Source organism: Pygocentrus nattereri, chromosome 17 (assembly GCF_015220715.1).
Source record: "Pygocentrus nattereri isolate fPygNat1 chromosome 17, fPygNat1.pri, whole genome shotgun sequence".
NCBI lineage: Eukaryota > Metazoa > Chordata > Actinopteri > Characiformes > Serrasalmidae > Pygocentrus > Pygocentrus nattereri.
Genome location: NC_051227.1, coordinates 34,582,482 through 34,605,299, shown reverse-complemented (window position 1 = coordinate 34,605,299; position 22,818 = coordinate 34,582,482). Strand labels below are relative to the sequence as shown.

At 39.1% G+C, this 22,818-nt stretch overlaps 1 protein-coding gene across 1 annotated transcript; it reads right to left on the bottom strand.

Annotated features, from left to right (window-relative positions):
- Positions 1 to 20,380, bottom strand: abcg4b (ATP-binding cassette, sub-family G (WHITE), member 4b). The gene is made up of 15 exons (XM_017718661.2): positions 20,323 to 20,380; positions 17,105 to 17,351; positions 13,080 to 13,197; positions 10,907 to 11,039; positions 10,656 to 10,706; positions 10,408 to 10,553; positions 8,513 to 8,636; positions 8,310 to 8,424; positions 7,300 to 7,445; positions 6,647 to 6,745; positions 5,319 to 5,487; positions 3,682 to 3,782; positions 3,277 to 3,435; positions 995 to 1,113; positions 1 to 913 (listed from the first exon to the last, which is right to left on the bottom strand). The coding sequence occupies exons 2-15, from the start codon at positions 17,340 to 17,342 to the stop codon at positions 688 to 690; spliced, it is 1,944 nt and encodes a 647-aa protein (XP_017574150.1). The 5' UTR covers positions 17,343 to 17,351; positions 20,323 to 20,380; the 3' UTR covers positions 1 to 687.
- Positions 20,381 to 22,818: the final 2,438 nt, after the last annotated feature.

Genomic DNA, 22,818 nt, shown 5'->3' with positions numbered 1-22,818 from the left:
GATATAACTGCACGTTTAAACACGTTTTGGAAACAAAAAGGTGATTCAGCAGAGGTCAAACTGAACAGCCATATGAATACGAACCTTGTACAAAAACATGTTGAATAAAACATTTTGTAAATCATACTTTGGTTTCAAAGAGGCACAGAGTTATAAAAACATGCACCTTCAAGTCAAACCTATATCTAAGTGATAACTTAAAGAAGCTAAGATTAAGAAGGACAAGAGACTGGAAAAATGTCTACAGGAACATGATATGTCATGGAAACACCGGCACTGTGTGGGTCATCCACAGTCTTCTATTTTTAACCCTCCTTTAGTTACACTGTAACAGCAGTCTTTGCAGGAGTATATGTAGGCCACTGTAAACGCCCTTTTGTGTGACGTTCTCATTGACTTCATTCCTCAGGAATCGTCCCTCCAAGGTTTTCAAGCTTTTGATTGTTGCCATGAACTTTGTACACAAAGACAAGGTGTATAAAGAGAGCAATACAGTCACTGTACTATGATGAAATGAGAACTACTGAGGTGCAACATACCGCAATATAACATATACCATAATGATCGTGAATTTCCTGAGCAGGCACTCTCTGAACTGATCTTATACTACAGTTTGGAGATACGTCACAGGACATGGAAACCATTCAGGGTCTTGGCACGGAAGAGAGGAATGACCTTAAATAAATACTATCGCTCAATCTTGACTTTGTACCGCAGAACCAGGTATGTAGCCAGCCTGAACACGAGGAAGAAAATGGCCAGAATGATGAAGTCCATGTAGAGCTTGGCGTCCTCTACATCCAGCAACTGCAGAACTTCCTCAGGCTTCTGGAACTTGCAGACCTTTCCTGGACATTCTAATTCTGTACGGTTCATCCCGTAAATGGACAGAATGACACCCTCAAAGCCATATCTGTCAAAGAAACAATCAGCCTCCCATGTGAAAAGGTCTTTGCTTATAGCATTGCTAGATTGTGAAAGCAATAGGACATACCTAACGTAGGAGACATAAGAACTCCATTGCAGGTACTTCGGAATGGTGTCAAAGTTGACAAAGAAGCCGGAGAAGAGGAGGACTGGGATGGCTGTGACGGGACCAACAAATGTGGCCACCTGCAAGGAAGGAGAACAGATTACAAATTGCTATGCTCAAATGTATCAGATTCTGCCATAGTTAGGGTTGGGCACAATACCTAAAAACGTACTAATGACTGAGTACTTAATACACTGTCCTGAATGTATTCACTAACATATTCCATTACAGTACAACTTACTCATCACTGGCCTAAAAAATCAAGTTATTGGCCCTTAGGCACAGATATCTGGTGGGCCCCTCTATGGCTACCTTGTTCAGCAAACAAAGCCTATACAGCACCATGATGGCACCATACTAAACGCAGTGGTGAGCACACCACAGCTATAATTTTCTTTCCAATCGAGAAAATGCAAAAGCAACATTAGACATTAACACGAGCGTGGGTTAATCCATCCATCCATCCATCCATCCATCCATCCATCCATCCATCCATCCATCCATCCATCCATTTTCTAAGCCGCTTCTCCGTCAGGGTCGCGGGGGGGTGCTGGAGCCTATCCCAGCCTGGGTTAATATGAACCCAAAAACCAATGCAAACATTCACGACTATGAAGACAAGTAAAAGTCTGACAGTCGAAATGTGCGCAAGGATGAAAAAAATGCAGCAAATTTAAACCCAACTAAAGCACACTGCCATGGCGGACCTGAAAGTTTAACTGAAGTGCTGGTGGATAGTGGAACGGTTGCTAAGCAGGGATTGGAGGAGGAAATGAAGCAGACTTTTAGAAAAGCCATGGAGAGTGTCAGAATTATCATCGTCTGTAATGCAGTGACAAACTAGTTAATTGTTTAGTTATGTTGCCGGTAAAATTCCTACCTCAACGTTTTCTCAAAATTGCTTGTGGAGGCCCCCTAGTGGCGTGGACCCTTGGGCACACACCCATAAAAATCAATGGACGATCCAGGCCTGCTTATCACATTGATTTATCAGTTGACTCAGGCTTTAGCACAAAGTTTAGTGTTTGTAAAGAACCAGTAACTGAGGTCCTCTTTAAAGTTTGTCTGACAAGCATGTTTGCCAAATGCCATGCATTGTTTTACAATTTTTATAAATAAGCATTGAAATAATTGAATAAGAGTGTGTGCTTCTTTATTATTTACTGAGTAAGTATCTCACTAATTAACTCTGTATACACATTCCCAATACTTGTATTCTGTTACTTACCAACCTTGTTTATAGTTCTATGTCCAGTAGATAGAAGGTTTCAAAAGGGTTTATTAGCTATAGATAAAATGCTGTCATAAAGTTGGTGATTCATTTACATCAAACTTGTATTTGTGTACAAATGTATATATATACAATTATATATATATATATATATACATATATACATATACACACACATTGATTATGGCAGTGTATATATGTAAATTTGGGTTATATATACAACCCCCTAAAATCCTTGATGTGTTTTTAATTTTATATATGTTTCACTACAGGATTGCAATCTTTTCTAATTGGTCCTGGTCTATAATCTCTAGATATGATAGTTTTGTGGCTGATACCAATAGCCAATGTCAGTTGATATAATTTATAATTGTATTTTATATTTCTAATTTATATTCCAACAGTTTAAGATAAACAGTGCTTTACTAATTGATATAATCAACTAGCGAGTTCTAAAATAAACAGCCAAAACTCTCATCACTATCTCACCATAGGGACAAAACCTCATGTCTCCATAATGGTAACTTAACATGAAAAGGCACAAACCTTCTTAACATCTTAACACAATATGAAGTGGAACCAGCATTTTTTAATTCTCTGTATTTCAAAAATGGAGGTATGAGGTTTTGTCCTGACAATGACAATAAGCATTGGAGCAGTGGGGCAGAGCTACTCACAATTCTATGTGGTTTTGCTTTCTACTAATTAAGTCTTTTGCTTTAGTTGTTTCATTATTCCTTTTGTAATAACATGGTATTCTGATGCTAGAGGGTACGTCGGAATGCATTTTGCATGTTTGCCTAATGGGTTGGCCAGCGGCTCAACAATCCAAGTTTTCACGTTTATTTACATCAAGGGGATGCTGAAACAAAAAAGTTGGATATTATCAGCTACATTTTTGCTTACATTGATAAAACTTAATATCCTTAATATCTTAATGTCCTTCATATCTGCTGATATTATCAGCCAACCATTCTACCAGGCTCTAGTCTAGACTACCTTCAGAAAGTACCTGAAGAGAGGTAGAAGCAGCACCAACGAGGAGTCCCAGAGACTGCGCTACCAGGGCAGTGCAGATGGACAAGGCCAGAAAGAGTAAGTAGCGACTCGCCTCTGGAGGCTGCTCAGTCATCCAGTACACAATGCTACAGTACATAAGAGGACAGATGACCTGGGAAAGAGATTACAAAATCCATGAGAAAAAAATAAGCAGCCACATACTATCAAAGTTGAGAACTTTTTTTTTATTTTCAAGATCACAAGAGCCTCAAACTCCTTTTGTCTTCCATTTTAACAAGCCTCTAGAGCAATTAGGCTGTGCTGAAATGCCAGTGCCACCTTTCTGTTCAAAAAGGTTCCCAGCGTCGGCTCGTATCTAACACATGGGCGAATCACGGAGGCTCAGACAGCCACTCACCTGGAACGGAATGTCGGCCATTGTCTTGGCCAGATAGTAGGCCTTCAGACTGTACCAGTAGTTCAAATGTTCCCTCAGAAAGACAGCCATCTCCAGAGGAACTGAAAGCAAGCAAAGAAACGCTCTGACTTCCTGTACTTCCCCACTAAGGTGGCAACTAGTTCCATTTACCCACTTACATGTAGTAACATGTACCTTTTAAATGACAACACTCAAGTGTATTTGAAATTTATTAAAAAAAAAAAAATTCTGTTGCTGATGGCTCTCAGTAAGTGTGTTTACATGCTCTTAATAATCCGATAACTGCAGAAAATCAAATTTTGTCAGTTATCTGATCAGTGCATTTACATGCATTTGAGTAATCAGATAATGGGAAACTCTGGGTCTACACGAGTCGGGTAGTAATCACATTTCTGCTTTGAAACCGGCCAATAAACTCACAGAAAAAGACATGATGTAAGTGTAAAACTCTGTTTTCTTTTTAAACATTGCACTAATTTAGTTGAAAATATGAACATACATCATCCAGAGGATGAAGAATATTTAAATAATTAATTTTGTCAAGAATGTAGTTGGTTTCAGCATAGCTCCAAAAGTTTTTTGCTGCCATCTCGTGGCAACATTACTTGCGTATTTCCAGTACCGTGGTCTGTTTTCGCACATGCACAGACTGAGAAATCCGAAAGAAATCAGATTTAAAATACACATGCACTAAGAAATCTTATTACTGAGCTAAAATCTGGCTCCACTGGATTTCTTAAATTGGAGTACACTGTTTAGATGATCATGTAAATAATCAGATAACTGCAGAAATCTGATTATGATCGGATTATTGAGAGCATCACACTCATTGTGAAGCCTTAGCATTTTATTTTACCTGTTACATTCTTCAAGGGTTCTTTAGTAAAGAAAATGGGTCTATATAGAACTACAAACAATCAAACAGCCCTTTGAGGAACGAAGGACGAAAGAGATCAAAAAGGTCTTCAAATCAAAATTCAAAACTGAGAATTGTCTAGGCTATGTTCTTTTCTATGGTTCTTTATGGGTGTGAAAGTTGGACAATAAACAAGTGAGACAGGAAACATATAGATGTCTTTGAACTTTGTTGTTGGTGAAGTCTTCTGAGGGTACCTTAGACACTCTCCACCCTCACTCAAAGCCCCCATAACTGAACTGAAGTGTGCTTATTTTAGACATATCATGAATAGAATAGATTCACTGGAAAAGACCATTATGCTTGGAAAATGTAAAAAATCAAAGATGACAAGCAGCTGCAAGATGGACAGATACTATCAGAGGAATCATAAGCCAGACATTAAGAAGCCCAAAGACCCAAACAAAAGACAGGATTCTTGGATTCTGGAGAAATACTATCCATATGGTCACCAGGAGTTAGAATGGACTTGTCAGCACTTAAAAATAATGATCACATTTACTTTTACTAATTATTTATTATCATTTTAGATTATGCTTTAACTAATTATGTTATTGAAGCAGTTACGTTTTAACCGCCTGTGTCATTGGAGGAATCATGTTTAGGCTACTCTACCACCTCTGAATACACGTCAACAAAAGAACTAATCTAAATGAATAATGATCATTGCTATGTTGCTCTTTCCTTGTTCCCTACTCACATGTGAGCACTGTAGGCATGAGGGCTCCGAACATGAGGAAGAGCATGGAGAAGAATAGGAATCCGGTGTTGTTGAACACTTTGCTGGCGTCGTTGCCAATGTTGAGGTAAAGCAGGCCTATCAACACTCCAATGCTGATATGGGACATTAGCCGCAAGTGTGTCAAAACCTAAAAAACATAAAAATACAGTGCAATAGCATCACAAAGATCATATTGGTTATAGTTATAACAGAGTAAATGACATTGGATTGCTATAGTGTCAGACATGCAGTTCTGTGCAAAAGTTCAGGCACCCCTGCTTAAATGACAAGTTAACTCATCCTCTACAGCGAAAAATACTTCTGCACATTTTAATGCACAATTACTGTTTATTAGGAACACGTTCTTTGTTTCTATACTCATTGTCCATTTTATCAGCTCCACTTATCACAGAGGAGCTCTTTGTTGTTCATTTACAGACTGTAGTCCGTCTGTTTCTCTGCATACTTTCACTCTGTTCTTCAGTGGTCAGGATGCCCACAGAGCAGGCATTACTTGGGTGGTGCATCTTTCTCAGCTCTGCAGTGAAACTGACGTGTTGGTGGTGTGTTAGTGTGTGTTATGCTGGCACGAGTGGATCAGTCACAACAGTGCTGCTGGAGTTTTTAAACACCTCAGTGTCACTGCTGAACTGAGAATAGTCCACCAACCACAACTATTCAGTCAACAGCGTCCTGTGGTGACTGATGAGGGACTAAAAGAGGAACAGAAACTGTGCAGCAGCAAATGAGCTACTGTCTCTGACTTTACATCTACAAGGTGGACCAAGAAGTTAGGTGTCTCCACTAGAGTGGACAGTGGGTAGACACAGTGTTTAAAAACTCCAGCAGCACTGCTGTGTCTGATCCCCTCATACCAGTGCAACACACACTAACACACTACCACTGTGTCCTATATGGTGAGTGAAACTGATACAATGGATGATGAATACTGTCCTTTACAAGTAAGTGTTCCTAATAAAGTGCTCAGTGAGTGTATATAAATATATGTACACACATACACACGCATATCGCTGCTGTTGGAAGAAAATCTTGTATCTCCATTTTTCACTTTTTGACACAGTTTAAAATTACTTGTTGCCCTTTACATTGTGTGTAAATTTCATGAAGAATGGACCAAAAGAAATGGTCTAAAATTACTTGGAAATACCTGTGGTACCACTGACTTACGCTGACAAAGTATATGTTTGAAGTATTACTCTTTTCAGATTCTTTTATTCCATGCTTATGTCATGAATTCCTGTAGGTATCCTTCTAATAATGTGCTACCAAAATTGTCATGTATATACCTGGTCTCTGCATATTGTTATGAATGTTCTTTTGAAGAGGATGTAGAACTGAGTCAAACTGCTTGTTGCAAATGTATGGCTCTCAACAATTGCAGAGTCCTGCAAAATAATAAAGAATGGAACATAACATCACATTAGCTCGTCATTCAGAAATAAAATGAAATCACACATCATTACGAAACATTAAGAAAGATGCAATATATTTTGCAAACTATTTAGACTTGACTTGTATAGTGGGTTTGAATATTCTAGACTGATACAATATTCACGAAACAATAGACATACATCAGATTTCACTGACGTAAACAATTTTTCTCCTCTTGAAAAACGTACTGATTTTACATAATAGATTTGATTGCAGTAACATTAGCTCTGCAAATCCCTGTCTATTCATCATCCAGCTTTGATCCATCATCCAGTCTAAAACATCTTTACATAAAGTTTGTTTCTTCATATTAACATTGTATTCAAATGGCATCATTAACTATCATTACCTCAAATTCAGTGTCGTGCATTCCTGTTTCTTTCCTTAATGCATTTACACTTGACTGATATAATATGCTTAAACTATTAATGCTGACCAAATTTCGCCTTTAAAGAGCTTCTCGCCACAGTCGCCCCTCTGTATATGAGTCATATTATGTTTTTCTCACTTGGGGACAATTTGCAGGACAGGGGCTTGAGGTGTCCTTTTTGCCGCAGCAATTCTTCTTCTCCTCTAGAACGCACATTCCACCTTGGACAGCTTCAAATAGAACTGGGTTTAAGTCCCCATACTCTCCTGACGCCACCTCGATGACTGGACGTGAGAAAAAGAGTGCGCAAAAGGCACTGGACTGAAATCATGTGAAATCTTAACATATTTTTCTACTGGTTGAAGCACTGTAAAATGTACAATTGCATGATGTAAAGCAACCTTAACCAAAGAAATAAGCAATGATAGGCCATGTGTTACAATAATTTGCCTATAAATAAGGTGTGTTGTTAGGCATAATGCAGTAATATAGTGCGTACATCCCACAACATTATGAAATACATCAATGTACAATAAAAGAGCTTAATATGATTAAAGGGCTCAAATCATGGAAAACTGATTTTGCCTCACTTTTCTTTAGATAAAAGAGTTATATATAAACATTAATACAGTTACAAATTGTACTATTCACTCCCCAGTCCATACAGTACATATATGAAATTTAAGCTGCAAAAACAGCCTTTTCTGAATTCAGTTTTAGTGATATCAAAAAACAATGCATTCACATATATATACATTCAGTCCTTAGTGATTTAGCCCTGCCCTGTCATGGTTATAAGGTCAGCCAACCACAACAGAGGTCATTTACATATATCTGTTTTAAAGGCATTTCAACAAAAACAGCCTGTTTAATTCTAGGAGATCAAGAAGGGTTGGGAAATGTAATGTCATGTAAACCAATATATTTTGTTAACAGTAAGCTTTAATTGCTGAGCAAAGATTACTTCAGAGTTTACAAAAGCTTTTAAGAGCAGTAGTTTTTAATAACTTGGCGTATTAATGCATTCATTTACTTGATGTCTGTGTTCTATGTGTATATATCATGTGTTTTACAGTGGTTTCAAACATAGCTCGTCAATCTGGAACTGTCTGTTTTAGAAAAGTATTCAGTATTCAAAGAAGACTCACTGAAGTCTGCAGGGTTGTGGTATGTAGGGCAGTGCAGTCCTAGGTTTCTCAAATAAGGGATGAGGTATGGCACAGTGCCTTTGTATATGCACTGTCCCTGGCTCAAAATGTACAGCTGAAGAGGTCAAGAGAACAGCAGTCAGATGGTGGTCAATCAAGAGTGCACACAATCCTTCTTTGTGAAAATGAAACAGATGCAGCACCTTATCAAACATCTCAAACAGTTTGGCACTGGGCTGGTGAATGGTGCAGATGATGGTGCGTCCGCCCTGGGCCAGAGACTTCATTAATGAGACGACTTGAAAACTTGAGGCACTGTCCAGACCACTGTCACCACGGAGGAGAGGAAAGAGCCAAGAAAGTGGCAGATACAGAATAAACAGAAAGCAAAACTTAATCTGAAACATTTAAACATCATCTAATGTACCCTAAAGGCCACAGCCCAAGATCTCACTAGTGTTTTAGGTAGTACTTGCTATAAGTATGAATGATGTTAGTGGTCATACAGCTATGTTTATGGAGAAGAGTCTGTGCCACATCTTAACAGAAACATAGATGCGACATCATCGCATTCAATACACAAATGACATTACTTTTCATCAGTGATGTGTGAAAAAGGACTAATCCAAAAAGCATAACTTCAAACTTTGTTTCATTCTGATGATACTTTTTTCCTCGGGGCTGAAGTTGCGTGGCTGTGATGGGTCTCGGCAGCAGAGAGCTGTGACTAGACGGTAATTAGATTTCAATGAGACACAATTCCCGCACACCTCTAATGGAGCAGGTTGGAGCAGGTTCACTTGCAAAACTGATACTTTTTCCAAAAAACTAGCAAAGGACAGAGAAAGGGAAATGATGTGTACATGATGATGTGCATTACAGATTAAAATAGTCACACACTATTACGATATTGACGTATATATATATAAAAATCTGGTTAGAACATTAATAACATTTAAGCTGTTTCAACTTCCTTTGCTTCTGGCTGCCACTTTAAGGAGCCTTGGACAGAAAGCAAGGGCTACGAGTCACCATAATTATTACATAATCATCTAATCGCAATTCTTTTAGATAACTGCAATTATTTTCCTTGTTGAGAGTGCAGCGCTGTTTATTTGTCAGCTAGATAGCTAATTTTTATCATGTATGCTGGAAGAATGAGTGCTTTTCTTCTAATATACATGATGAAAACCTGGAGTTAAGCAAGGCTTAGGCCTATATTTTAATAGCTGCAATCACTAATCGCAATTATTTATATGGTAATTAACCACCAGCTAAAATTTTTAAAACATAATTGTGACAGTCTTACTGTGAGGCTGTGAAAAAATGCGATGGTGTGATGCTTTCTCTTCTTAAAAAGTCCTATTTGGATTCACATTTATTTATAACCCAAAAATGTTCAGTAAGTTGATCAAGCACTACCAGAACTACATAATGGAAGTTTTATTTCAGTTTGGCAGGTTTATCGCATGCCACTACTGAAAAATAATAGCTACAGTGTGTCCTATTCACTATATAATGCAATAAGGTTCCATCACTGTGTAGTGGTGTCCAAAAACACAGTGCAGAAGATCCAGTGCACTCAAACAATCCAACAATGCACAGCAACAAGTAGCGTAAACCGATGTACTCTAGGGGATAGGGGATACTCATAATGCACTATGCTGTTTGTTTTGAAGATCCACACACCACTTCTCGGAGCAGGATTACTGAGCACAGCTACAATGGCAGCATTTCCACAAACCTGCTACAGATGTTTCCACAAACCTGCTACAGATGTTTCATTGTGTTCAGTCAAACTCAGTGGTTATAGTGGACCAGTGCCGCGACTTTGATAGGTTTATATGACTGAATCTGCTGTAATGAGCAAACTCATATGACACTCGTACTACCATCACCAATTCATAGTGCTCTATATAGTGATCCAGATTTTCCAATGTAGGATATAGTAATTCCAGGACATTTCGGAGTCTGCAAATATAATTTGTTTCAGGGGTGCTTCGGCCAGAGTCCTCTCCATTCTTGCCATTCTTAAAATATTCCTTTTACATCAATTCCAAGCCATGTTGGGGAAGTATGTTGAAAACAGCATGTTTACCTGGTAGGCTCATCAAAGAACATGACTGGAGGGTTGTTCACCAGCTCGAGGGCAATGGCCAGCCTCTTACACTGTCCTCCAGAGAGCGAGATAGTGCGAGTGTGGGCGCACGCATGGAGCCCCAGGGCTGTAAGAATTTCTTTCACCTTTCACACACAGAGCAGCAAGTAAGACAGCGAGAGTGAGGAAGACAAAAAGAGCAAAGCATAAATGTTTGGCAAGCTAAAGCTATACTAAGTGTTACCCACCAGTTCTTTTTTCACCTCGATACTTTCATTGAGCTTCAGGTTGGCAGACACCTAAAACAGCAGGAAGTCAGTACAGAAAGGTGCAGCTACGTTACATTGTCTTTAATTAGCTCAGTGCTCAGCCTTGGAGCCTAATCACACCCGAGGCTTAACTAAACCTGTGACCTCCTATGCTTGTACAATATGTGTACTAGCATAGAGTGAGCAGTAGAGGGCATCTTAAACTACTTCACATGTTCACAGCATCTCACCATCATGGCCTCCTGAGCTGTGAGGTGGGGCAGCAGCTTGTCTTCTTGCATGATATAACATGACATTTTGCGGAAGGTGCGGAGATCTCTGGGCCTGCCATTGACCAGGATCTGCCCTGTCATTCCTGTTTCCCTATGAAAGATTTGGCATAAACCATGAAAATGTTAGTTTTCACTTTTAACATATGTATAGAGGAGCTGCTACTTTCTTAGGTACACCTTATTTGCATCTTCACTCATTAGCCTTTTAATCAGAAGCTCCTGTCATGCTGGTGCACTTCGTAGTTTTACAATTACAAACTGTTGCCCATCTGTTGCTATACAGTGTATCAGCCACCCTCTACTATGGCCAGTATTAAATTTTGTGCCAGTACTATTATCAGTTACCAAAACCTGATAATATCAGCTTAAATAATTGAATAATTATATTTTAGATTTTAATTTTAATCTTAAACAGTGCTTTAATGACTGATATGATGTGTCAATTCTGTCACGCTTTTTAAATATGGTAGCACTGGGGATGAAGCTACTAGGGATGAGTCAGAATGTTTGAATATGCAAAGTCATGAAAGTTAAAAAATCAACCAATATTTTTTTTTTTTATATGCAAATGAGCTTTTCTCTAACATACACTTATATAAGAACCATGAGAACTCTGAACTCTATACTGCACCAGTGTAGAGGCTGCATCTTACATTCTGGTCAGAGTTTCTTATCTGTTTGCTCCAAAGAAGGAAGCACAGTGTAGCCAGCTAAAGGCTACTGCACACCAGCCATGCCTCACCAGCAGAGGGTCTCCGGCGCTGGGTAGCATAAATTACACATTGGAGCTATGCACATAGGAAGTGTCACAGAAAAGCAAGTTCCTTTTACACCTCATTTAGGAATCTTTTTAGGTTTAATATCAGCTAACTAATTCTTCACAGAGTCAATGAGTTTGAGCTATAAGGAGCTATAATTTTAGCTAAGGCAAAAACAGATGTTTAGCATTTATTTGTTTATCGTTAAGATTTTAGATTCACACTTTTCAAGCCGCTGGGTTTAATATAGTAAAGTAATAGTAAGTGGCATCGATGACTCCTGACACTTCTGGTGCAGTAGCCTGTAGCCAAGAGCCTACATTTTTATCTGAATTTGGGTATTATTTGAATATTTTTTTAATAATATCTTAAAAATTTGCATATACAGATTTGACTGAACTGTGAATTCATTCTGAACTGTGAATCGGTTAATTTAACTTTTTATCCTTTTCTTTAAATCACACATCAATGCTTTAACTATGGGGAGAACCAAAAGCATCAAGTTCCTTGGTGTGTTGAGCACTATTGACCTCACCTGGACCCTCAACACCACCTGCCTAACCAAGAAGGCCCAGCAGCAACTTTGCTTCCTTAAGGTTGAAGAGATTCCATCCTCACTTTATTTTACAGGAAGACAACAGAGGGCATCCTGACCAGCTGTCTCACTGTCTGATATGGGAACCGCTTTGTGTTGGACTGCAGGACCCTTCAGTTGAGTGTGACGACAGAAGATCATCAGGGTGTCTTTTCCCACCATAGACTCCTGCATCCACAAGGCGGCCAGCGTTGTAGGCGACCCCTCCAAGCAATGTGTTAAGATTACTAAACACATTGATGCTCTCCAGAATATACCTGGACTAATCTAGAGCCTCTGCAACATTCACCTTACACTGATCATACACTTCTTTACCGTCATTGCACACCTGCATTATTTGAATGCTGCTATGATACCTCAATTTTTAATTTTTCTGCCAATCCATGCATATATATATGCATATATATATATGCATATATATATATATATATATATATATATATATATATATATGCATATATATATATATATATATGCATATATATATATATATATATATATATACATGACTCTGTCATGTATCTGTACTCTGTGTAGTCCTGACCACTTGACTTGACCTGATTTGATAATACCTGGACAGCATGGTGGTCCGATGGTGATCCTTTCCTTTTTGTGGATTGTGTAGATGGCAGCCAGTCAACTGTTTATCTACAAAGACTCCTACAAAATATATGGTGAAACTTAAATAGCCAATGAGTGTAGATGCAGGGCAGGTGTACCTGACTAGGAACTCAGTTTAGATACACTTTTATACAAAGGCTCATATTCTTTCCTTCACCTGTAACCAGCCAGGATGTTCATCAGTGTGGACTTGCCAGCTCCTGAGGGTCCCATGATCCCAATAAGCTCCCGGCTGCAGAACTTCCCAGAAAGACACTTGAGTAGGGCCTTATAGCCTGCAAGCATACAGAGAACAGGCCCAGTGTCACACTGTTCTCATTTGGCATAAATGGAACACGTCTAGCTAATCCCTTCAAATACAAAGAAAAGAGGTATGGTTTAATCCGTGAACCCCATGACTGTGCTACATATTTTCTGTAAAGCTGAGAATGTGTGTGTGAGTGTGTGTGTGTGTGCATGTGCATGTGAGAGAGAGAAAGAGCTCAAAATGATGAGAGAAAAATTATGGTCATACAAAACCTTTAACTACAGTGCACCTAACATGAGTTGGCTGCTGCACAGAGCTGACTGATATGTAAAACTAAGAATTTTTGTCTGAGCCTGGTGGGACTCATGTTTCTCATGTTCTGTTGGGTTTAGGGTCTTACAGATTTCACCCTGCATTTCCCCTGCTTTAGTTTCACTCTATACTTTATTTTAAACTAATAACAAGCTATGCCAAGACGTTGTTTTAGCATAAAGTATTCTTTACATTCTTTTTGTGGTTCGTTGACGTTTTAGGTTGACGTTAAAGGTTGTAAGGGAATTATAATACCCACGATTACATAATCAGTCTCAACATAAAGCCTATCCCAGTGTCGGCAGAATCTGACCCTCTTTCAAAGCACTAGGCCTCTAATTAGCCGCCTGTTAGGCTTCCAGTGCCTTGTTCTCACAGCTGAGTTTCTGTAAAGCCTTCATGAGCGAGTTCATGGGGTGTGACTCCTGTACTCTGCACTTTTGATTACTTTTATTCCCACACATCAGCACGGCTTCTAGGTGAAGACTCAAGCCTCATGTTTATCCATCTCAGGTGGTCTTATCCCTTCATGTTATGGTCAGAACCTGCCACAAGATTAACTTGAGATGTGTGGGTTCATCCAGGTTGTCCTTTCTTTTCCTCACCTCATTACTCACACATCATAGTTGGAAGAACAGACACAGTCACGACTGTATCTTAAAGGGAAGAGTGGCGTCCTGCTAATGGGGTCAAACTGCAAGAGGGACCACTGTATCTCTGAATGAATCACTATTTGTGATGTAAGCAGCAAAGCCAGCAGGGGAAAAATCATTTTCCCCTAGTGAGACTGGAAAAAGCACTGACCTCAGCAGACACATAATGCATTCCAAATACAATATTGTACAATACAATACAATACTATACATTACAAAATATTAAATGGCCCATATTCTATATTTTCTGACATCTGTGTGGTTTTAAATACAAAAACAGTCCATTTAAATGTAATGTAAATGTAATGTAACCCATTTTCCAACTGCTCTTTATTCCTTTATGATTAATTGTATTTGTTACTGTGTCTTCAAGACCTCATTCGTAAAGCAGTCTGGTTTGAAAGATTCCTTATGAGCTCAACATGAGTGGACGGAGCCAGACTGCTATAGTCTGAATGGGTGGATGTATGTGAATGATTTTGTTTTCATGACATCACAGATATTATACATTTAAAATGTGCAGTTTTTGCAGCTTAGTTTCTGTATATGGACTGTATTAATGGGGCAGTGAACATTATTACAAAAAATGGTTTACATGATATGGGCCCTTGATCATACTCAGTTTCAGTATTTCTTTTTGGTGTGTGCATCATCTGTTTATGACCTTTGTGTGGGTTTTATGTATGAAAGGAACTCATAATTTATAATATATGCCCTTTTTTCCAATCTCTCTTCATTAGACTTAAAAAGCTGTTGTTTTTTTAACTCTTTAAGACTACTATATGAAAACAACCTTTGTTCTGATGGGCTGCCCTAAAATGTGCTTTGTTAAAAAAGCTTTCTAGGCTGAAACACTCCTTATAGCTTCAGTGTTAGTAGGTGGGGCTAAACTGCTGCAGGCTGAATCAATGGACAGAGGTAAATGCATTGACATCATAGAAACAATGAATTCCAAACAGCTATTTTTGAAGCTTAGTTTACATATATGGACTGTGTAGTGAGAAGTATATTAAGTTAAGTGATACTTTTTTAATCCCACAACCAGGGAAATGCCACCTCCGCATTTAACCCATCCGTGAAGTGAAACATCACATACACACTAGTGAATACACACACACTAGGGGGCAGTGAGCACACTTGCCCAGAGCGGTGGGCAGCCCTATCCATGGTGCCTGGGGAGCAATTGGGGGTTAGGTGTCTTGTTCAAGGACACCTCAGTCATGGACTGTCGGTGCTGGGGATCGAACCGGCAACCTTCCGGTCACAGGGCCAGTTCCCTAACCTCCAGCCCACGACTGCCCCCCAAAATTATGAAAGTGTAGCAAAGTTTACATACATCTTAAAACCATTTAATTTTTCCAACCATTTAATTTTAACAAGAAACTTTGGCCTGTATTATTTCGAGGAACAACTTCAGGAACACTCTCCAAAACTTTAGCTGTTTCAAAACTTGCTGAGTTGCATTAATCCCTTCCATTGAATTAGAAACATCTGATGTTGTTGTTCAGGGTGCTCACAACATACCTCACAACAGTAAATTAGTGCTTTACTAAAAGGCTCAATTGCATGATGCAGTCTTTTCTGAGTATGAGCATGGCAAAAGCCAATATTGCAATAATAATTAACAAGCATTACATTGTGCAGTTCTATCTTGCAGTCACACCATCTAGTTTCTCAGTATGAAAGAGAAATGTGCTCTTAACATTGGCAAGTCCATCAAATGACTATTATAACTGCATTTGCACTCATGTAATTGTATGCAATCTCCTTCCAGAGCTATAAACTCTATTCATTATTCAACCATTAAGCCAGCGTGTGCTGCCGTCAGTCCTCATGACTTCAGAGAGCATGACTCATCTCTGAGTAAAACAACAGAGGAGATGAGGTTGAAACATCAGCAGGGCTGACAAGACCTGCAGGGAGACAAAGACAGCTCGTAGTATTTAATCTGGAACTAGGCAGATGACACGTCAGTCCTAATGTAATTCTTTCACAGTGTCTATTTATCTATAAAACACTTACACCTTAACAAGCTTTTCTTTCCAACCTGGTCTCACCATACCAACAGCATCAGCATGAACTGCTTTTGTTAGTAATTGACATTGAGAACCTGCTCTTGAAGCTTTCAGGCACATCACTACACACAGCGGTGATGTTCAAAATAACCCAAATGCAGCAGAGATTCCAGTACAAAAGAATAGTATAGACTTACTAGGTGATGTGAGGCAAACTACACTGTTAGAAATAAAGGTTCTGTGCAGGTACATTTTTGTTCATCAGGCACAAACAATGTGAATGTTCGCTCAAAGGTACAACAGTGGTTTTAAGGTCCAATTGGGCACCTTAAAGAACTTTTTTTTCCAGGTGAAAAGTACATATTTGTACCTGTTCTGTAAAACAGAACAATAAAATAAAATGCCTGGAGATGAGCCGGGGTGTGTGGAGTCAATACAACTTAGAAAATATTATTTGGTACAATTGTGTTCCCTAAAGGTACTGAGATGTACCTTTGAGGGAACCACTCCACTGACAAAGGGGCTCTGCCCCAGTGACAGTTTCATACCTTTTTTTCTGAAGGTGTATGGACGTATATTAACTTATATCTTGAGCAGTTTCAATACTTTGCTCTGATGGGGTATTTACATTTCTTACATGTAATATACACAAGGTTTGGTTTAAGATTTCTCCTCAACATCCCCAGACATCACATAGATTAGTTCAATTTCATCACCGGCTCTTGATTTGATGATATATTGATAAGCCACACCAAGTACTGTATGTACATATATGGATAACATCCGTCAAAGCTTCATCTACAGAGGTGACTGTTTATTCTATATGGGACAGCCCAGAGGTGTTCTATAATTCAGAGTATGTCTCTGGAGATACTCTAGAGAGTATCTAATTGGTGCGCTTGTGTGACAGATGTTAGTAGAGTGTTTTTTTATTTGCTGAAGAAGACTTTCTGACCTTGTTTCTTCCAGCAGGGTCCCTCGCTGATAGTGTAGGACAGGTCAGAAAATTCCAGGTCCACTGCAGAGCGTTTGGGGAGGTGAGAGAAGCGCTGCGCTTCAGTGATGTGGTTCTCCACCTTCTTCAGATGGGTCAGTAGTGGAGCCTCCTGTGGCTGTGACTGTGTGCCTCCATTACACAGACTGTCTTCCATGGCAATATTAACAGAGCCCATGTCACACAACTTCTCTGCCATAACAACAACCTGAACAACAGAGAAAGGCTTACAGCCCAAGGGTTACCACACTAGGGACTGTGACCACACGTGCGGTCACATGATTTACAAATGGACTCATGGAACAAACCATTTTCACGTTTATATACATTTCCTTTGGTCCATCTGTTTTCTGAATCCAGCAAAAACTGGAGAAAGGTTTTAAAGTGAGTTTTTGTCTCTTAACTTGACTTATTCAATTCAGTCTGTTGGTCACATGGGATGACCATATGTAAGCCACAGGTCAAGCCGATTTTGGAATGTGCTGTTATGATCATCTCATCTGCTTGAGCAAGGTACTACCTCTACCATCTTTAAATGATCTACAGGGAAACTGACATTAGCACCATTCTAAACATTTCAACATTCAAATTCGCTTTTGCTCTCATATAATAAATCTCTGAATAAATCCCACAGAAAGCGTATCTGATGTAATATCAAAGCCATGTCAATGCAAATTGGTTCTACAGTTCACTGTTCACGCAAAAGGGGATGCAGCTTCAGATTGATCTTATTTAGATTTTGCTGCTTTCTAAAAGGCCTGGGATCTGGTTTCCTCAGAGAGCCAGCATTGTGCTGATGCATTAAAATGACTCGCTTGCAGCAAATCCCCGGAGCCCGACTGAAAGAAGCAGCAGTATCAGAATCACGGAGGAAATGTGAGCCGCCTGTTCGGAGCCAGACCCCATTGATTCAGCTCCACAGGATACACCAGCTAGGAGGGGATCTCTCAAAACAAATGAGAACCATTTAGCCTTAAGCCTTACTTGTGAAATCCAGGCGTATACTTAGCAAAGCTGCCTAGAACTGCTTAATATATGCACAGCATTTAAAAGAGATGGTATAGTAAACTAATAGTGCTGGACACAATTGAAAGACCAGGTTGGAGAACAGAAATCAGTCAATAAGTCTTGAGGGGAAAACAGCATCACTGTAAATAATTAAACGGTGCTCCTGTTTGTCGTATTGCATCGTCACATATCTGCCTTCACTGCATGTCAATGAGGTATAGCACATAACCAGTGCTTTGGCTTTTGGTTACTCTGAGTATGTAGGCTAATCCATGCGCATTATAGTTTCACTTGCACTGTAATGCCAGTCACATAAAATGAAGCAAAAGGCGATTAAGCCTAAATTTGCTTTCTACTGTAAATGTTTCTTTGTATTTCATGTTAAATCTTTGTAGCTATTGGTAAGGTTTATGGCAGATGCTGTAGGCCTGAGAAATTATTTAAATTAAATTAAATCATTAAGGAGTAAACAAAGTCATTCAGATTGGTTTAAGGTGAATCGTTCCATTCTACAGAAACTTACCCAGTCCGCAGTGTTCAGCCATGGCGTTAGGAACCAAACCTCTGCAGTGTCTTAAGGCACCTCTCAGAAAGTCATCACAAGAAACTGTGATGAACATGCTCTGTAATCCATCTGAAACATTGCTTTACAGCAGTTCTGTGATAAGACCTTTGGCTTAAAGCATTTTAATGCAGGGTGGAGGGGTGCATTCAGGGTGTTGCAAGGCGAAATAGTCCCAGAAGAAAACTTACTTTTTTAGATTTACCAATAATTTTCCATTACCAACACCACTTCTGAAAACTCAGAAGACATGTAAATCCACTGCTTGTTTTGGATAGTGAATGAAATGGCTAGGTTTGCTTTGTAGACATCGAGAGTGTTGGTTATTATCTCCAGCTCTACAGAAAAATCTGGGTGGGTAAGTTTCTCTACAGTGAGCCATTTCACATCAAACCACTCGAAATGACTTTACATCCAAATGATTGAATTGAAAGAAATGTTTAAAATTGGTGGGAATCACAATTACATTGTAATATAGAGTCCAGCCTTTGTTAAGGTTGACAGCCTTAATATAACAATTAACATAATATAACAATTACCTACCCAAAGTTTTACAGGCTTTACATAAACTCATACCCAAAATCTTAGAAATTAAAGGTATTAAACTGGACTGTCTGTGTATAGGTGCTGTCACTGTGCGGCGCTTTCAAAGATGTGTCTTCAGTACCTTTAATTAGGGAACATTATGTGCATCATTTAAAAACTGAAGTTATTAAAAGGTATAAATATTCAAAGTGAACACAGTGCACCTTTAAACTTATTTAAGGCACACGATTGAGCCTTAATGACCATGTTGTACCTTCATATTTACATCAGGGGACAAAAATTTACCTGTACAGTTCACTGTTTTTCTGACAGTGTATCATGAGCCATTCTATACGGGCTTGAGTCACTCATTTAGCTAAAACTGGAAGATAAATCAGTTCAGTTCAATTCAGGGTCCTTCACTGTCAGGACAAACAGCGGCACATTTGAACTACCAAAGCTCCAGTTACCAGCTTTGGGTATATTTAAAAAAATATGAAATGAAGCATTTTAGCAGGAAGGGGAAAAATAAGATGGTCTAATTTAAACAAATAGGGTTTGGTACTCTTGTCCAGTAGTGTACTGTTAAAAAGATAGTCATTCAAACGTTCTTTGGTAAAAAAAAAAAAAGAAGAAAAAAAGGTTCTATGTAGAACCACAAACACTCAATAGTTGTAGATGGTTCTATACAAAACTTTTATGACAATGGCTCTACATAGAGCCAAAGAAGGTTCTTCTGTTGTTACAAGCTTAACATCGTACACAATAGCAGAACACTTTTTGGCGCTATATAGAACCATTTTCAAACAGGCTCCTTATAGAACCATCTACAACACATTCTCCATAACTCTAACCCATTTAAGCATGAAATGGTTCTACATAGAACTCTGTGAACTAAATAGAACCATTCTAAACCATACTAAAGAGCCCTTAAAGAACCATCTTTGTCAAGAGTGATAGTTATGCTGCCTTTTACCTCAGACTGAAGCAAAAGCAGAAGCAAACCAACGAGTTTGAGATCCAGGCCAGCCGGCAGAGCTGAAAGCCTCTTGACCTCAGCTGTGGTTTAAAGAGTTCAGTTTACCTCAGAGTGGCTCTCAGTGTCCTCACGCTGATGAGGCTGAGGTGAATCCAGGGGCCGGTGTGGAGCAGCTTCACAGATCAGAGCATCTGAGCCATTCTTGTTCTTTCAACGCGAACTCTCACTCACTCACTGGAGACAGAGAGGAGGAGACCACCGGAGACCCGTTTTGAGGTGTGACGAGAGTGAGAGAGAGTGAGAGAGAGAGAGAGAGAGAGAGAGAGAGAGAGAAAGAGAGAGAGAGAGAGTGAGAGAGCAGTAACGCTTTTTAGCTTCGTCAAAGCAAAACTCCATTCAAAACAATGTTTTAAAGCCTTCATTCATCGCATCCGCTGCGTATTTGTAATGCAGCATCTTCTTGATAGGAGGAACCCCGCTGCATAAGGATCTTTAGAAACCATTAAACCCTAATGGTATTGCTTTCTAATGGCTCAATGATTTCCAATAGAGACCACCAATTTCCTGTAGAATACTTTGTGATATCAACCCATTTAAAAAGCCAAAACACACTGCAAAACTATTAGGAACTAACAGAAACACTTAAAGGGTAACTCCTTCGATTTTTCAAAAATTCTGCATAATTAAATGGTTAAGATGTAAACAAAGTCATTCAGAGTAGTTTGGCGCAAAATACTTAATTCTAGAAAAACTTAATAACTCAGAACTGTTCATAGCACTTGTGATAGGAACCAGACGTCTGAAGAGTTTAAGGCTCTTAATGTTAAATGGTTATGAATACTCAGCCGTTTTACTCAGAGGTTTTGGCCTAAAACGTATTTTAATCAACTTATTCTAATCAGTTCATGGTGCAGGGATACATCAAGGTTGTTCTGAGGCAAAATAGTCCCCATAGAAAACTCTTACCACGATTTCACCATCATCAACATTACATATAAAAGACTTGTGTACGTTGGTGGTTTTGGATATTACATAAAAGGGCTACATTTGCATTGTGGACATCAGGACCCCTGGTTCCCATCACCCCTACTGTAAATTCATCAATGTCAGTAGCTACGTTTCTCTACAAATGAACCATTTCACATCAAACCACTTTGAATCACATTGTTTACATTTCAAACACTGGATTATGCAGACATTTAGAAAAGCTGGCAGATTTCCCCTTTAATGGTTTCTATGGGTTTCTTCAGCAGGGAAAGCTTTCACAGCCAGGTTACTTTCAGTCTGATGAGTTTTTGGCATAACTGCTTTACATGCAGTATTGCCAAAGCATTTGTAAGATGGCAGATTACCCTGCTGAAAAACAAAAAACAGTACAGACAAGATCTAAGCTGGTTCATGCTTGTCTAGTGCTGGTCTGGCATTGGTTTAGCCGGTCACCATGCATAGTCATGCTGGTTACCAGCATCCAAATCACAGAATAGCATCATAGCATCATTACAGTCCAAAAAAAATGTATCTTCTTCTTCAAAACATGTATCTTCTTGATGATTGGACCAATAGAAATGCTCCAAATTTGTAATTTTAATTTGACCTCTTTTGTAAACTTGCCATTTTGTTTTCCTTTGGACAGCGACAATATGCTGGTTTTGCTGGTGACCAGCTATGCTGGTCAGTGCCAGTTGTTTTAGCAGGGAATGCAAGAGCAGGTCAGCTAACAGTAATATTAAAACGTAACAAGAGAATCTTGCAGCATTGGCACTTGTCAATTGTCACCAGCACCATATTGCTGATATACCAGCAGTGACAGTGATGCTTGTACAGCCACCGTTTGTACAGCATGAGTTAAAGCATCTTGACGTTACATATATAGCCATGGAGTGCTGTGTGGTTCATGGTTGTGGTAAGAGCAGTTACAAAAGACAAGCTTTTATTGTATCCTGACTGTCTCACATGATGAGGGAAAAGAGGCTGAAGAGCTGAGCCAGCGAAGGAGAAAACTTCAAATGATTACAATAAACAAGAAAAGCTTGCAACCATCTCCCCGTATCATTTACATTCACAGTACTTGGCAGACGCTCTTATCCAGAGCGACTTACAATTTGATTACTGTTACACAGGTAGGCAAAGGCGGTGTTAGGAGTCTTGCCCAAGGACCCTTATTGGTATAGTGTAGGGTGTTTGCCCAGGTGGGGATTGAACCCCAGTCTATAGTATAGAAGGCAGAGATGTTACCCACTACACTAACCAACCACCATCAGAGTTTGTGCTCATCATTTTGCCACAGGTAGACAGTCACATGAAGGATCAATTTGAGTGTTGAGAATTATTCACAATTAAAAAGTGACAGTGACTGACTGATGCATTCTATCTATGTCAAAATATTGAATTCTTTGCCTTTGACTCATCAACAAACCAAATAATTATATGATTCTAGCGATTAGCAGCGCTGTAACTGTACACCAGTACACTGGAACTGTGAATTGATTGGTGTTCAGGGCTCTCATTACAGATGTCATCTAAAATAGTAAATAAGTTTACTATATACTCACTCAATGTTCACTTTCTTATAGACACCTACCCTGTAGCCTGAACAGTGGA